The 16,352-nt window shown below is 46.2% G+C and overlaps 1 protein-coding gene across 1 annotated transcript in view; it reads left to right on the top strand.

The window, feature by feature from the left end:
* Positions 1-892, top strand: part of NGF (nerve growth factor) — a 50,651-nt gene extending 49,759 nt beyond the window's left edge. Inside the window, exon 3 of the mRNA XM_063106480.1 lies at positions 36-892. Coding sequence (XP_062962550.1) covers positions 48-773 — 726 coding nt within the window. The 5' untranslated portion in view covers positions 36-47 and the 3' untranslated portion in view covers positions 774-892. The remainder of the gene's footprint in view (positions 1-35) is intronic.
* Positions 893-16,352: the final 15,460 nt, after the last annotated feature.

Here is a 16,352-nt window from a genome sequence, read left to right as displayed (position 1 = left end):
TGGAATGAATAATGCTCATTTCTTTTTCATTCCAGGTGCATAGCGTAATGTCCATGTTGTTCTACACTCTGATTACAGCTTTTTTGATCGGCATACAGGCAGAACCATACCCAGAGAGCAATGTCCCAGCAGGACACGCCATCCCCCAAGCCCACTGGACTAAACTGCAGCATTCCCTTGACACAGCCCTCCGCAGAGCCCGCAGCGCCACTGCTGGGGCGATAGCTGCGCGGGTGGCAGGGCACACCCGCAACATCACTGTGGACCCCAAACTTTTTAAGAAGCGGCGACTCCGTTCACCCCGTGTGTTGTTTAGCACCCAGCCCCCACTCCTCACTGCGGACTCTCAGGATCTGGACTTAGAGGTCAGTGGCGCTGCCCCCTCGAACAGGACTCACAGGAGCAAGCGGTCATCGTCCCACCCCGTCTTCCACAGGGGGGAGTTCTCTGTGTGCGACAGTGTCAGTGTGTGGGTTGGGGATAAGACAACTGCCACAGACATCAAGGGCAAGGAGGTGATGGTGTTGGGAGAGGTGAACATTAACAACAGTGTATTCAAACAGTACTTTTTTGAGACCAAGTGCCGAGACCCCAATCCTGTGGACAGCGGGTGCCGGGGCATTGACTCAAAGCACTGGAACTCGTATTGTACCACAACGCACACCTTCGTCAAGGCGCTGACCATGGATGACAAGCAGGCTGCCTGGCGGTTCATCCGGATCGACACCGCCTGTGTGTGTGTGCTCAGCAGGAAAGCAGCGAGAAGAACCTGACCTGCCGACACCCCCCACCTGCCCCCTCTTCACTCTCCTGGGCCCCTCCCTACCTCAACCTGTAAATTATTTTAAATTATAAGGACTGCATGGTAATTTATAGTTTATACAATTTTAAAAAATCATTATTTATTAAATTTTTGGAAGCATCTTGTGTGCTGGTGCTCATTTTTCTCAGTAAGGTCATCGGTAAGGCTTGGGAAGATGCAGGGTGAATTGTCTACAGTGACCCTGGCTCCCTCCAAGACCCACCTGGAACCCTCACCCCACCCTCAGCAAGCACCACAACTGTAGGGAAGACCAACTGTTTTCAGATATTAGCTTAAGCCAGGCATGATTAGGAAGTGAAGTCTGTCAGATTGCAACTTTGTTCTACATTCCAGAGCCAAAACTCCTAATCCTTGGATTACCTGCCCCTCAGCCTGAGTCAAGGAGCCTTGATTGCTTGACTCGGGGAAATTAGTGGGGCCTCACTGGAAGGCAGATCACCACGGGGCACCGGGCTGCTGCCGACCTCAGAGGGGCCCTGGCTCAGTCCTGCAGAGACTCAGTGTACAGATGGGAGGAGACTTGCACCAAAGACCTGTGAGGCTGCTTATTTTTAGGCAGAGATCTGCCGTCTGGAAGAGTTGTAACAAGATAATCTCGTGAGGCCTGTCACGGTAGATCTGATTTCATGTTAAGATTGCCTTAGTGCTGGTGGCTGCTCCTCAGTTTATCCCTCAGTGGCTTCCTGCAGAAAGACTTCATTACCCCAAGAAAACATCAGGGCTTCCGACACTCTTGCCACCCACTAACCGCTCCAGCAGCGCCTTCCAGTAGCCCCAACATGGGCCCACGCCCGGGGAAGCCAGAAACCTGTCGGGAAAGAATTTTTGGAAACTTTTTTATTCTTAATTGGAGAATTTCCACAAGTGAGATAAAGGTAGCTGGGGCCATGGGACCTATAGAGAAGAGGGTGGCGGGGGAGGGAAAGACAAAGGATGTGGAGGATGGGTGGGCCAAGCCAGGAGGGGACAATGGCTTTCTGCTCCCCTCTAGCAGGGGAAATAAAATGGGGGACAGAAAGAAGAGCAGAGGAGGTGTGAGGAAGGGGAGAGGAGGACAGAGGAAGGTGTGTCCCCACCTTTACCAGCATCCCCCTGAAATCCTCCAAGAAATCCAGCGTCCTGGGAAGTCTACATGTGAGCATGTATGTGCATGTGGATGTGTGCTGATGTGATAATTGACACTGACTGTGTCAAGAGCATCTACAGGTAGATGAAGGTGACAGAGGGACTCCAGGGTTCAGCTGCAGCCAGGCTCCACCCAGCCTCACATTGCTGCCTTCGCCTGCAACTTTCATCTTGTATTTTCCCTGAAGCCACACTTTCCCCCCAGACAGGGCACTTACATTGACACAGAAATTTTACTCCTAACTGTCCCCTCCCCCCCAGGATGAAATGCCTAATCTGGTTGTTTTTAAGAGAACAGACAGATTGTACATCTGAGAACAAAGTAAATGGTCACATTCCTTCCTTGCGTAATTCTCACCAACCCCAACCCAACCCCAATAGGGCAGATTAGAAACGTAGGGAGCTTTGGCACGAGAGCCATTTGATTAGGGTAGAACCATGGTGAAATGTGCCCTATGTTTTCTGTCAAAGCTACTGCAATTGGAATAAAGATTTATGTCCAAGAAACACCAACCAGAACATTCTGTGCTGAGATACTTAGTCAGATAAAGGCCTCTGGAAGAGAGCCCTCCCACTGACCTGTGTCTATGGCTTGTTATTGGGCTCCAGTGCCAGTGGCCACAGCTGTCCTGGACTTCCCTTTAGACAGTTCCTGGAGGCCCTTTTTCTTCTGGCTGGACAGGCCCACTGGTTCCTGGATGGCGGGGGGGAGGCATTCAGGAAGCTCCCAGTAGGGCCAATTTTGTTTGTGAGCAGCAACCTCAGCAAGGAGCATCCTGGGGTGCTATTCCCAACACTGAAAGACACTTGGGTCATGTGAAAAATATCTCTGGGTCTCCTGGCCCGCCTGGAGGGGAGACTCAGTCTCTAAACCTCCGAGGGAGGACGGAAGCTGAGGGCACCTTGTTTCCAAGTGGGTTGCTCTCCTGCCCCTTCCAGTAAGCAGATAACCCCCCACCCCAGGAATACTACCCACCTTCCCCAAAGGCAAAATTTGCTCTAGGAGGGAACTTTGGAGTCCCAGTGTGGGAGCCAATGTTTTCACACAATACAAGGGGAACAGAGTCGGAGCAGTCCAAAAACCCCCCCACGCTTGGTGGTTTCCGCAGCTTGGACTCTGCTCCCCGACACAGGGGACAGCTCTGGCTTTCGGACACTCACCCCCGACCCCCGGCTACCCTCAAGAGGCCAGCCAGAGTCACGAGGGCCTCAGCCACTTGAACATGTTGACAAAACAGCTCCAAACAGCCCATCGTGCTCTGCTGACATCCCCCAAGCTCTTCCTTCATGTGCCTCACTGAGATTTTCCTGCTCAGGTTCCCCAAAAGCCCAGAGGGTAAGAGCAGATCCCCCTGCCCTCAGCACCTTCCTTCAACCGGAAGGCGTCCCTCCAGCATGCCAAAGAAAACTAGCGCACGCCCTGGTTCGCGCTCAGCCGGACACGGCCCAGCCCTCCAAGCAAAGCTCCTGCTCGCCTGGGCCGGAGGCAGAACTCCTGCATCAGGGGGACGGGAGCAATATGGGGCTTCTATCTGAATCTGTCCCTCTGAATGCCCCCTCTTCCAGCCAGAGCACCAGCCTCTCCTGGACCAGCTTCCCTACTAACAGAAAACCTGCCATGGGGTATGGACTCAGCAACAACCACACAGCTGCCTTCATTCTGATGAAAACAGAAGGGTTCCTCCTGAGAGCCTCACCGCTTCCTCCTCAGCATAAGCTGCGCTGTGGGAGGAGGATCGGCTCCAGACCTGCAGGGCAGGAGACCCATCTGGGTCATATGTTCTTTGCTTCTTGGAGGAAAGAGACAGTTAGGTAAACAGAACCGCAGAACCAAGTGCAAGTGTGGGCGAGCAGGAGAACAGGGGCCTGCGCTCAGCCTGGACCTCAGTCTTTCTTCCACAGACCTGAATGGAACAGGGAGGGGCACCTGCTACTCAACCAAAGTCCATCAGCCACCGCTGGTGCTGAGGAAGCAGCCTGGTGTGACGGTGTGAATTCTGGGCTTGGCGTGGGTGGAGCTGGTTCTAGCCCCAGCCACCCATTCCTATCTGTGAAACCATGGTACGTACGCCACAGCTCCTCTCTGAGCTCAGTTGCCGCAGCTACGAAATGAAAATAATCACTCCCAGAGTTGTGAGCACGAAGTGAAACCATCTATTTGAAAGCAAACAGTCAAGTCTTATGCAAGTGTAAGGCAAAGTAATTTATTAACAATTCCAGTGTTGATTGTAGTACAGAAACAACTGTTGGTGCTCACTAAATATTTGTTTATTGGCAGATGTATCGATTGGACAAGGGAAACCCCTCTTGTCAGTGAACCTCGCGAAACAAGCACAGCAGCTCTGTAGCTTCAGATCCTGCCTGAATCTGGCTCAGGGAAGCCACCTAGATTCCTGTGCAGTGGTTAAAAGCACGTGGTTAAAGGCAGGAAGTCAGACAAGCCAGGCTCTCCTGCATAGGCTGTGTGACCCTAAGCAAGTTGCTTAACTTCTCTGAGTTTCAATGTCTTCATCTGAGAAATGGCGATAATAATAGAGCTTTTCTCAGAGAGCTGCAAGATAATTAGATGAGATAATACACATAAATATGCATACATGCCTAGCACTTAAGAAGTGTATAATAAATTGCAGTTTTGTAAAGTAGATTGGCGAGAAACCCTAAAAGGATGTTAGAGTGGGGTGGCACAGCTTTCCACAAGGCAAGGAGGTTCATGAGCAGTTCTACAGATGTATCATAGGTTAATTCTGTGACAAGCAACACTAATAGTAACCATTAGCAGTTACTGAGGGCTTGCTGTGTGCCAGGCTCAGAGTAAGTACTTTATATGGATTCACTCTGAGCAAGCCCCTGGGTTCAAAGACTAAAGGCTACCGTAAGGCAAGTGGCTGGGAGGCGATGCCTTCTATTTGTCTGCATCACTGCCAGAGAACTGCTCCACACTTCTCTGGGATGTGTTTATGCCTCCAGCCCTAGGCAAGTTTATAAACCAGCGGCTCTGAGAATCCACGTGTTAAGCACGTGGGATCTGTCTTGCTCCAGTTCACTCAGGTCAGCAACTGAAGAGCTCTGACCTTCCCAAAGTTTACTTGGTTTGTGGAGATGGTTCAGGGGGCCAGGGCCAAGAGTAAGATGGGCAGACCTTCCCATAATAGCAGCCTGAGAAGAATCCCTCCAACCCAGGGCTGCTCCTTGAAGTCGAGGATATGTTCCATCTGTGTCCCTTTAGCACATGGACCCAAGCTTTCACATGGCAAGCACTCAGCCAATTAGTCCTAGGGCAGGTAGGACAGAATTCAGTTCCCATCTTTTTCTCTACCACCAACAGCCCCAGCTGTCCCCTGCTCCTACCTTGTGCCAGTAAGAAATGGGTTAATGGCATGAGTTAAAGACAAGGTCCTTCCTGAGACCGAGGCGTGAGAGGCATCTGAGTAGTTTTCAGGGGTTGATGTCATGGTGAAGAGCAAGATCAGACTGCCAGAGTCAAAGCCTGGCCTCACCACTAGCTTGGCTGAGCGATGTTGGACAAATTACTTGCCTCTTCGCACTTCAGTTTTCTTATATGGAAAAAGTGGATGATGATAATAGAACCTACTTTGCTGTCTTGTAAGGCACTTATCCAGTCTTTGGCACATAGTAAATTATTGTATATAAAACATATGTAAATACATGCACAGCTACATATACGTATATACACATATAAGCTCAATAAACATATACACACAAAGATAGCATGTGTGTGTGTGTGAGAGAGAGAGAGAGAGAGTGTATGTGTGTGTGAACAACCCTAAAGCTAAGACGCAGCCAGGAAATATACATTCTACACTCACAGGCACCCACACACTGACTTAAGAACACAGAGCAACTAATAAATCAGTCAAGTAAACATTCTAAATGATGACTACTGTAATAAGAAGCAATCAGATGGAAAGAATAAATCAAGGAAGACTTCCTGAAGGAAACAATTTTTGAACTGTGTTTATTAAAAGAAGTCGAGTGAAATTACTGTCATGTGCTGGGACTTGCTTATTCCAGAATAACGAACAAGGTAAAATCCAACCAAGAGGCTGCCCAGCCCCGGATGGGAGAAAGAGAAGAGCTGCCTCTATTCCCTCACCTCATTCTGACCTGCAACTGGCAAAGAAACTAACTTCTGCAAATACAGACCTTGGGAAAACTCAAAGAATAACCATGTGAAATCCTGTAGGACACAGTTAAAGTCCTGGCATGGTTTCCACAAAATTTTGTCTGTGTGCAGACCAAATACTGAAGAGCTGATCAAATACCGTATCTTCCTGAAGATGGGGCCTCCTCTAGCCATGTCAGCTGCGTTACCTCGATCCCCAAAATAAGAAGGAAAAAAAGGCTCTCAGAGTAGGTGCCCTGCGCCTCTGGCTCCGGGGGTGGGCTGGGGTTGAAGGCCAGCTCGGCGCCTTGGCTAATATTTGGTGCCACAGCTAAGCAGTCTCCAGCCTGGCGGTCTCTCCCCCTTTATCTCACCCTCACCATTCCTTTCGCTTTGACATAATGAAAGTGCAACTTGCACACTGTCTCGAGATTGCGTATGATAATTGGAAACATGTGTCTGAGCTGGCATCCCTTCAAAGGGCTTTGGAACTCCAACTTGGGCCGTCTTCTGATTGCAATAGCAATCCCCTGAGCTGGCTCTCCAGCCCTCACATTCCTTCAGCTGCACCTTAGTGTTAACTCTTGCTAGGAGAAGGCTGCTACAAGCAGCCTCATTCCTGAGGTTCTGTAGATGCTGGCAATACAGTTCCCCAAGTGCACAGCAAGATTCTGAGCACCAACCTTGCAGACGCTAATAGCAAGAACCAGCAGGTTGATTTTGTTTTTGTAGAAATAGCAGGTTGACAGTCAAAACCTAAGCAAGGAGCCTGCCTAGACTCTCATAGGATATGATGCTGGATCCTCTCTGATCTGGCAAGGTGTTTTTTTGCTGAAGAAAATGCCAAAATGTCATTATCTCACCAGGAGATTCCTGAGGGAAATGCAAAATCAGTGGTGACTCTGCACTCCGGTCACTCTAAGCTGTGTGACTGACGCAAGGGGCCGAGGGGCCCTATTCAGCTTAGCAGAGACTGACTACACATCTATGATGTGCAAGGAGCCACCCTGGGCCTGAAGAAGACAGGAGTGAAATGGGCCCCTGACCCCCAGGTCCTTACGTCTGAGTTGGAGGCTGAGAGAGGATTTGGGTCTGTCTCTCAGCTTTCAGTCTGGACATACTCACACGCCACACACCCACGGCACAGGGAGGCCGCCTCAAACAGCCCTGGTGTTGGCAGTAATTACTTGCATGCCCCCCCCCATTGGCCTCCACCTGCTTGTTCCTGACCTGTTCTCACTCCCATCTCACCCCCTCTGATTTCCAAACTCTCAGTCAGCCCATGCCCTTGACTCTGATCCTGCCCTGGGATCTCTAGGGAAGTGCTTCTCAAACATTTGTGCTCACCCGAGTCACCTGAGGATCTGACTTGTGGGGCCTGAGATCCAGCATTTCTAACAACCCCACAGGTGATGCCCATGGTACTGCTCTGGGGTCCACATTTTGAACAGCAAGGTCCTAGACCACACATGGCCTCCCATGCTCTAGACTGTAGTTCTCACTTAGGAGCTGTGATGAGGCCCATCCCTTTGGTTCTCAGAGTCCAAGTGGCCTTGAGCAGAGCAGGCCTGACTCTTGCTCCAGCCATTTTGGGAATCCAAACTCTGCCTTTAGCTTCTGGGCCTGTGTCCCACAAAGTCAGCCCAGCTGTCCTCCCTTGATGGGGAGAAATCAGAAAGGGGCCCATTTACTAATATGATACCAGGAAGAATGTGATGGGCGCTACAAGTCCCAAGGAGTTAGGAGCTCATTTCAAAGGCAAGTTGAAGGTGGCAGTGGGAGGGTAGAGTGTGAGTCAGGCCTCGAAGGTATATTTGGCAGTGAGGCAGAAAGAGAGCACAGCATCTGCCACACAGCACCAGGCTTGGTCCCACTTGTGGAAAGAAGACTTGGTGACAAGGAGAGCACAATGATGGAGGCCTGATGCAGAGCCTTCCCTTCTCGAAATAAATCTGAGCAAGCCTCCTTTTTTCTCTGACCCTCAGTTTTTTCTTCTTAATAACAGAGGAATGAAAAGTATCCTCCTCAGTGTCAGAGATTTGGGGCTGTCCTAAAACTTCCCAGAGGGGCAATTTTTACTGCACCTAGGACAGTCTACTTAACACTTGATACAGCCATCAGCAATGGATGTAAAAATGAAAAATGTCACAGTGCAGTGTGTAAAACAAGTAGCTTCCATCAGTCTCAAAGAGTTTGTCTCCCTTCGGCTATAAGTAGATGAATTCTGTAGCCAAACCATGTCTGGAGTCACTTGAAGCATTTGAAAACCCCAAAGCAGATCTCCTGATGGCCATATGTGGAGTTTCCACCTCAGGCTCTTACCCTCAAAGGGCAATATACAGTTTATTTACAGTTTGTCATATTTGAAGAATGTCATTTAAAAATAACAGCCAGTTCTATTTCTTCTCTCTTTAGTTGGCTCCTTTCTGGGTCCATAACAGTTACTGCTGTAATCACAGTCTCCCTTTTATCCATTAAATAAAAATACCACTATTTGGGGTAAAAGATCATGAACACCATAAGAATAAGGCTTATGATTGCCTTAAGAGAAGCTTTGCTGGAAAAAATATTGCAAAGATTTCAAACCCACCTAAAGTTTATCAGAACAGATGGCTAGTGTGCTCAAAGCAATAAAATCAAAGTAAATGTTGTCTGTGTATACCAGAAATCACATATTCAGATAACCCGATGAATTTCTTTGGTTTACATCTAGGAATCTGGTGCCTTAGACCTGCAGCCTCAGGTGGTGGTAAACATAAATTTATCTCTGGAAAATATATTGTCTCAGAGACTGTTTGAAGTTTTTTGTTGGTTCTTTTTTTTTTTTTTTTTTTAACAACATGATTCTATACAGAGCAAGGGCCAGAAGGCCAAAATATAAACAAAACTCCCTCTAAATCAGTCTCGCTCACTTATTCCAGCAGCCTCTGGATTCAGCAAAGACAAGGATTCCAGCTGGGAAAGCTATAAGTTTGCTGCCGATTTTCTTCTTCTGGGCTTACCTTTCACTTGGGTCATTTTTCTGACTTCTTCACATGTTCCAGGAAGCCTTCCCTCTGCCTTCTGTTACACAAGATTCTTCTCCACTAAGTAGACATACAGGCATAAGATTCATGGCTGGGGAAAGTGATGATACGACAGAGGTCTATGAGCAAGAGGGCCCAACATACATCAAAGGGTTTGGATGACTGTGGTAACAGAAAGTGAAAGTGTATTCATTCGGAGATTTATTCTACACAGACTTTAATCATAGCTTTATTGGGTTGTGGTTTGTGTGTATTTGGTGAGTCACAGAGGTTTTAAGAGGAAAAACCTTTTCATTTTTTTTTTATTCATTATAAAAGGCTTTGCTCTATGTTAAGCAATAAAGACACAATTAAAATGGAATACCCAGATCCCTGTGGAAGGAGAGGAGGGTGTCAGAAAAAGAAGACAATGCTTAAATGAGAATCCTGGCTGTGCCACTGAAGGAGGGAGGACTCAGCCTGTTGATATATGCAGACCATCTGGACCATGGGGTGGATCTGAGTGCTGTTTTCTTTTAACAAAGACACTGCACAGTTAGGTGGCAAATAGTGGCAGGTCCAACTGAGTGCCACTGCCCTCAACACACCCCACAAGCTACATATTCGTTTCTGCCTTACAGTTCTGCCCCCTTTCACTGGAAAAACCCTAGTCCATTAGCCCATATTGGCCTGAACTACTAATCCACCTGTTTTTTGATTTTTTATGAATTTGTACTTTGGTAGAGGAGAGGCAAGTATAGCAGAGAGATTAGGAGAATAAGGTATGGAAGCAGAATTCCTGGGCTCAAATTCTGCCTTCCCCAATTAATAATTATGTGATCTTGAGCAAATTACCTAAGCTTTGTTTCTGCATTTATAAAATGGGGATGATTCTTTGCATTAAGAGTTTAATACTGTAATCCCCCCTTATCCATGGTGTTTTTTTCCATGGCTTCAGTTACCTGTGGTCAACCTTGGTCCAAAAATATTAGATGGAAAACTGCAGAAATAAACAATTCATAAGTTTTAAATTATGTGCCAGTCTGAGAAGCATGATAAAATCTCACATCATCCCGCTCCATCCTGCCCAGGGCATGAATCATCCCTTTGTCCAGGAGATCCATGCTGTATAGACTCCCCACAAGGTACTCAATAGCCCTCTCAGTTATCAGATTGACTATTGCAGCATCTCAGTGTTTGTGTTCAAGTAACCCTTATTTTACTTAATAATGGCTCCAAAGTGCAAGAGTAGTGATGCAGGTAATTTTGTTATGCCAAAAGAAAGCTTCCTTTGAGTGAAAAGTTTTCAACTAATTAAGGAAAGGAAAAAATCATATGCTGAGGTTGCTAAGGTCTACGGTAAGAATGAATCTATCCATGAAATTGTGAAGAAGGAAGAAGAAATTCATACTAGTTTTGCTGTCACACCTCAAACTGCAAAAGTTACAGCCACAATGCATGATAAGTACTTAGTTAAGATGGAAAAGGCATTAAATTTGTGGGTGGAAGACATGAATGGAAACATGTTCCAATAGATGGCAGTAGGGTTCAGTATTACTCATGGTTTCAGGTATCCACTTGGGGTCTTGGAACCGTATCCTCTGGATAGCGGAGAACCACTGTATCATCTCTGTAAAGTGCTCAATATAGTGTTAGTTGTCAATATTACCTTTCACTCACATGGAAGTAAACTCTGTGGCTTCATTCCATTAGGGTGACCAGGAAGGGTCAGAGATTTGAGCTTGTCAGTGAAGAAAGGGGAACCTACAAATCACTTCTTACCAAATCCACTGTTGGACAGACTGGATGCTGGAAAGTTTCTCCTCATGTTGAGCTAAAAGTTTTTCCCCAACATTTCCACCCATTCACCCAAGTACTGTTCTAGGAAGTGTTCTTTGAAACGACACATGGAGTTGGCCCATGCCCTTTTCTATATGACAAATCCTTAAAAATAGCTATTATGTCCGCCACCTAAGTCTTTTATTTCCAAGTCTAAACATTCCCGGGTCCTTCAATCATCCCTGTATGATGAGGTTTCCAGACCCCTTACTATCCTGGTCAGCCTTCTCGGGACACACTCTAATTTGTCCATGTTCCTCTTAAAATGTGGTGTCTAGAAAGAAACACAATACTCTAGATGTGGACTGACCAGCACTAATTATAATGGGACTATTAACTTCTTTGATCCATAGAGTTTATTTCTATTAATGGAGCCTAAAATTACACAAACTTTTTCAGCTGCCACATCACACTAGATTTTCCTTTTGAGTTTATGGTAAATTATAACCCCTTGGTTTTTTTGTTTTATTTTGTTTTCTTACTATTATTAAACCAGGAATCCATCATCTTGCATTTTTGCCATTGATTATTTAGCTTAAACACAGAAGTTTGGCTGACTAATATGGACAGGAACTATGTCTAAGTTGGCACGGTGTTCCAGAGTCCAGCACACTGCCTGGCCCACTGATGTGACAGGTGGATCTTCTACCAGCTGCCTCCCCCCAATGAGAGCTTAGGGAATAAAGACACCAGGGATGTCCCAGGCAAAAGCTCAATCTTTACTCTTAATTATAACTTTAGCCCCCTAATCCCTGTGATGTCTTCCATCCTGGCAACCTGGAGTACAGCACCTTTGCAGGACTTTATGAACTTGTTGGAACAAACCTGTCTGATGGAAAACTCAGCAGGGAAGAAAAAGAAAGGCAAAAAAAAAAAAAAACTGTGCAAAACAGGGAGTGAGTTAAATTGTGTTTGCTCAGTCCAGCTCCATTTATAATTGCCTTATTCTTCCCACCAAGAGCCCTATCGCTTCTATTTCGGCCTTCTCCTGAGTGGAGGGGGAATCCTTGGGCTCCCCCTAGAGGTTAGAGCATGGGACTGATAAGCGATGTTCAATAACCTGAATGATCCCTGACCTTGTGCTCTTTCTGAATTTTGATTTGGTAATACAACATACTGATTGATCCTCTCAAGTGTCAGAGAATTGTGAGTCTAGAAAGTATCAGTCCAACCCAGAGCTTTTAGAAGTAAAATGCATGTGACCTTAGTCCAAGCAAGTCACTGCAAACTCATTTTGTCTGAACACTGATTCCCTTGCCTCATTTGTTTGGTCCTGTGAGCTTTGGACTCCCAGCATGGCTCCCACAGACTTACAGGCTTTGCACTTGCTTAACTTGGACTTTAGATTTTTTATTCATTCATTTGTTCATCCAAGCCAAGGATTGTGTAGGAGCTTGGAATACACTGTTGAGAAAAAACAGACATGGGACTTACAAGCTAGTGAAGGAGAAAAGTAGCCCACAAATGAATGAAATCGTAACCAGGATGAGTGCTACAAATAAAAATGCACAGGGCTATGAGCACCACAATAGAGGGCTTTGACCTAGTCGGGGAGGAGAAGTGATGTGTGGGATGAGAGATGAGTGCGATGGACCAGGTAAGGATGGAAGCAACGGAGTTTCCAAGCAGATACAATGGCCTTCTGCAAAAGGCCTGTTGAATTAAGGGAACCTTGCAAGTACCATTAGCTGAAAAGAGACCAGAACAGCTAGAACAGAGTGCAGAGAGGAAGCCTGAAGGAAGATGAGCCTATGGAAGAGATCTGCTGGGCTTGTCACCAAGACCTGTCTCGAGGATTAGTCCTGATCCATAACCAGTGCTTTTTGAGCTTGACTATTAAGTAACTCTTAAGCCACCTTTTCCATCATGCCTGCAAAGATTTCATGAGCTACACTGTCAAATGTTTTGAGGAAATCAAAATACTCTATGTGCCTGTCATTACCCTGATAGAGCAGGACCTTAGGGATAGCACTTCAAGGGTGAGTAAAGGTTTTTTGTTTGCTTTTATTGTTCAACAGGGAATGGTTGAACATCATGCCTGCAAAGATTTCATGAGCTACACTGTCAAATGTTTTGAGGAAATCAAAATACTCTATGTGCCTGTCATTACCCTGATAGAGCAGGACCTTAGGGATAGCACTTCAAGGGTGAGTAAAGGTTTTTTGTTTACTTTTATTGTTCAACAGGGAATGGTTGAACATACTTAAAAGTAAAGGGAAGGGGTGAAAAAGGGAGAAACCTACCATGACCTGTACATTCCAAAGGAAGTTCTACTTGGACATATAGTGACCCTCCGAGTCCTTATCCCAACATAAAGTTGTGAAGAACTTATGCTCATTGAGTTCTCAACTAACAATCTCAATAGAGAAATGATGCCAGTTGGCAAAGCTAGTTCTTAGTGGAACCCTAAAATGATGATACTAAAAAATTAATATTAACATTCATATTAAAATTAAAATTATTAAAATGATGATAATAAAGTGATGGTATTAGGAGGTGGGCCACTGGGAGATGATTAGGTCATGAGGACAGAGCCCTCATGAATGAGATTAGTGTCCTTATAAAAGAGACCCAAGGGAGCTGCATTGCCCCTTCCACCATGTGAGAACACAGCAAAAAGGAGTGATGATCTGTTGGAAACTTGACCTTGGACTTCCCAGCCTCCTGAACTTTGAGAAATAAATTTCTGTTATTTATAAGCCACCCAGTCTAAGGTATTTTTGTTACAGCAGCCAGAAGTGATTAAGACACGCGCTAAACTCTCCTCTCCCTTTTTCTACTTCATTCCAACACTAGGCTTGGCCACTAGGAAGCTAAGTGAGCAGGAATCATAGGCTCATAAGATGGCTTCTCAAAGAGGGACCTTGGGAAATTTTTAATACTACTACTAACTTAAGCTTATCAATCTACAACTTTGTTAGAGGACTCTAAACTATAGAAATAAATTATATTGCATAATTCTGTTATTTTTGCTTTTCCCCTAGCTCTGATAACCATGGAAGAACTGGGGCATGCTTATCCTCTCACATGAAGGGAGGGAAAGGGGCTCACATCTTGAATGATGCATGGTTCACACTTTGGGAGATCCCCCCACCAAGTGCCGAGGAGTAGAGTAGTGCAAGCCACAGGCAAAATTCCAGTGGTTCCAGAGCCTAAGAAATCTAATCGTGCCCACTTCCTACAGAGCAGAGGACAGCATTTCAGAGTGATTTCCGTGGTGTGATCTCTCCCAGAGCTTGTGTTCACAGGGAGGATGGGGAGAGCTGCTAGATGTACTTACAAGAATATGAAAAAGATATTAACCAGGGTCCTTTGCACTCAAGGTAAAAGCAAGTTGATTCTGCTGCACACCAGTGTGAATGTAATTAATGCCTCTGAACCTTACACTTACAAAAGGCTAAATGGTAAATTTTATGTTATGTATATTTTACCACAACATATTTTTAATGGGCAAATAGCAAAGCAACTTGATTTTTTGTAACCTGCACAGAGCAATGGCACAATTGATCCAAAATGTCTTTACACGTTTTGGGATGGCAACTTTTATTTTGGATGACCCATGTGTGTGACTGATAGTGTTCCTAGGTGTTTATCTTTTATGTGGGGTGCACCATCTGACAACAAGAGAAGAGAGTGCTGTAGTGCACTGAGTATCATGAAAGGAGGACTAACAGCTACTGGTGGCCACCCATGATCTGCATGGAACTATGATGGAGAGGAACATGATGGACAGGAACTGGGTAGAAAGGCCAGGCTATTTGTGCATTGCCCACGGGCTGATACTTAGTTGATCCATCCACCTTCCTTTCCTAACCCACTGCATATGTATGAGATCTAGTCAGGGCTGTTCTGGAACACAATGACAGGCAGAGACTTCCATGTTGCTATGAGTTGAATATGTTCCCCCAAAATTCATGTTTTGGAAACTTGACCCTTATTGGTGTGTGTGTGTGTTTGAAGTTTACTTATTTATTAATTTTTTTTTTTAACATTCTATGATGTTGTTGTGGTGTGGTTGGGGGGAGGAGGAGAGGAGAAGGGGGAAGAAAACAGGGTGGGAGAAGGAGGAAGGAGGAGGGGCAGGGTTGAGGCCTGTGGCACCCCCCTCATTCCTGCAGGGGAGACCAGGGGGCTTCCAGCAGTGGCTTGGTCATTGCTGGGCTGGGTGCAGATGTCAGGGTGTGTCTGAAGCCCTCATCTCCCACAACCCTGACTTGGGAGAGCCTGGGGTGCTTCCTGAGGCATCTTGGTGATCATTGCTGGGCTAGTTGCTGGTGTCAAGGGGGCGTGGCCAAGGCCCTCGGGGGGGGGGGGGGGGGGGCCCACCACTCTGGCTTGAGAGAGCCTGGGTACTTCCTGCAGTGGCTCAGTGGAAACTTGACCCTTGTCATAACAGTGTTAATAGGGTGGGAAATCCAATTATGGTATTCGAAAGGTGTGGCCTTTAAGAGATGTTTGGGTTGTGAGGACTGTGCCCTCATGAATGGATTAATCCATTCATGGAGTAATGGGCATGGCTCTGATGACTTTAAAAGGAGAGTGAGTGAGAAGGTTGGCTCTCTCTTGCTCAGCCCATTCTCACCATGTGACACCCTGGTCACCAGGGAACCCTGTAGAGAGGTCCCAACCAGAAGAAGGCCCTCACCAGATGTGTTACCTGGGGCTTGAACTTTCCAGCTTCCAAAACTGTAAAAAATAAATTTCATTTCTTTATAAATTACCCAGTTTCAGGTATTCTGTTATAAGCAACAGAAACAGACGAATACACACATGCTCACACCCGAGGTTTTATCCTCAGAAGCTCAATTAGCCTCTTCCTCAGAAGGCTGTCCAAGGAACCCTCACCTCAGGGTCACTCCTTGTCCTGCTCAAACAGTGACAACACTTAATGCATAAAGAGTGATTTATTTGCAAGAATAGATGTGCAAAATTCTGTAGCTTCAGATCATGTTGTCTCTTGCTGCCTAATGTCTTCAGTCCAACAGTAGTGATAGGTCACAATCTCAGGGCTGGCCAGGAAGAAGGCTTTCTCTCTTCCCTAAGAGGTGTCTCCCTTCCATGAGTTAGACATCAACTGTGTGCCCTGTTCTAGATCCTAGGAGCACACAGAGAAATTAGATAAGAACCAGCCCTCAAACCTCATGCCTGTAAGCTGTGGCCTCCTCTAGAGATCTGGAGCCTAAGAGGTGATTGGCTTCCAGTCAGTCCCTTGACCAATATTCAGGACATTGTGCCTACTCATCCCTGGTTCCTACCAGCATAGGTACCCTCCCATCGCTTGGAATCCTCAGGAAACCTCATTCTTTTGCACTTTCTCCCTCTGGCCTTAGCAAAACCTCACACGTCCTGAGGAACCGCTCCCCTGTCTCAGTCAGTTCAGGCTGCTACAACAAAACTACCTTAGACTCAGTGATTTATAAACAACAGAAATTTATTA

The sequence above is a fragment of the Cynocephalus volans genome, chromosome 8 (assembly GCF_027409185.1).
Source record: "Cynocephalus volans isolate mCynVol1 chromosome 8, mCynVol1.pri, whole genome shotgun sequence".
NCBI lineage: Eukaryota > Metazoa > Chordata > Mammalia > Dermoptera > Cynocephalidae > Cynocephalus > Cynocephalus volans.
The sequence above is the reverse complement of the archived record's forward strand: the minus strand, read 5'-3'. Positions and strand labels throughout refer to the sequence as shown.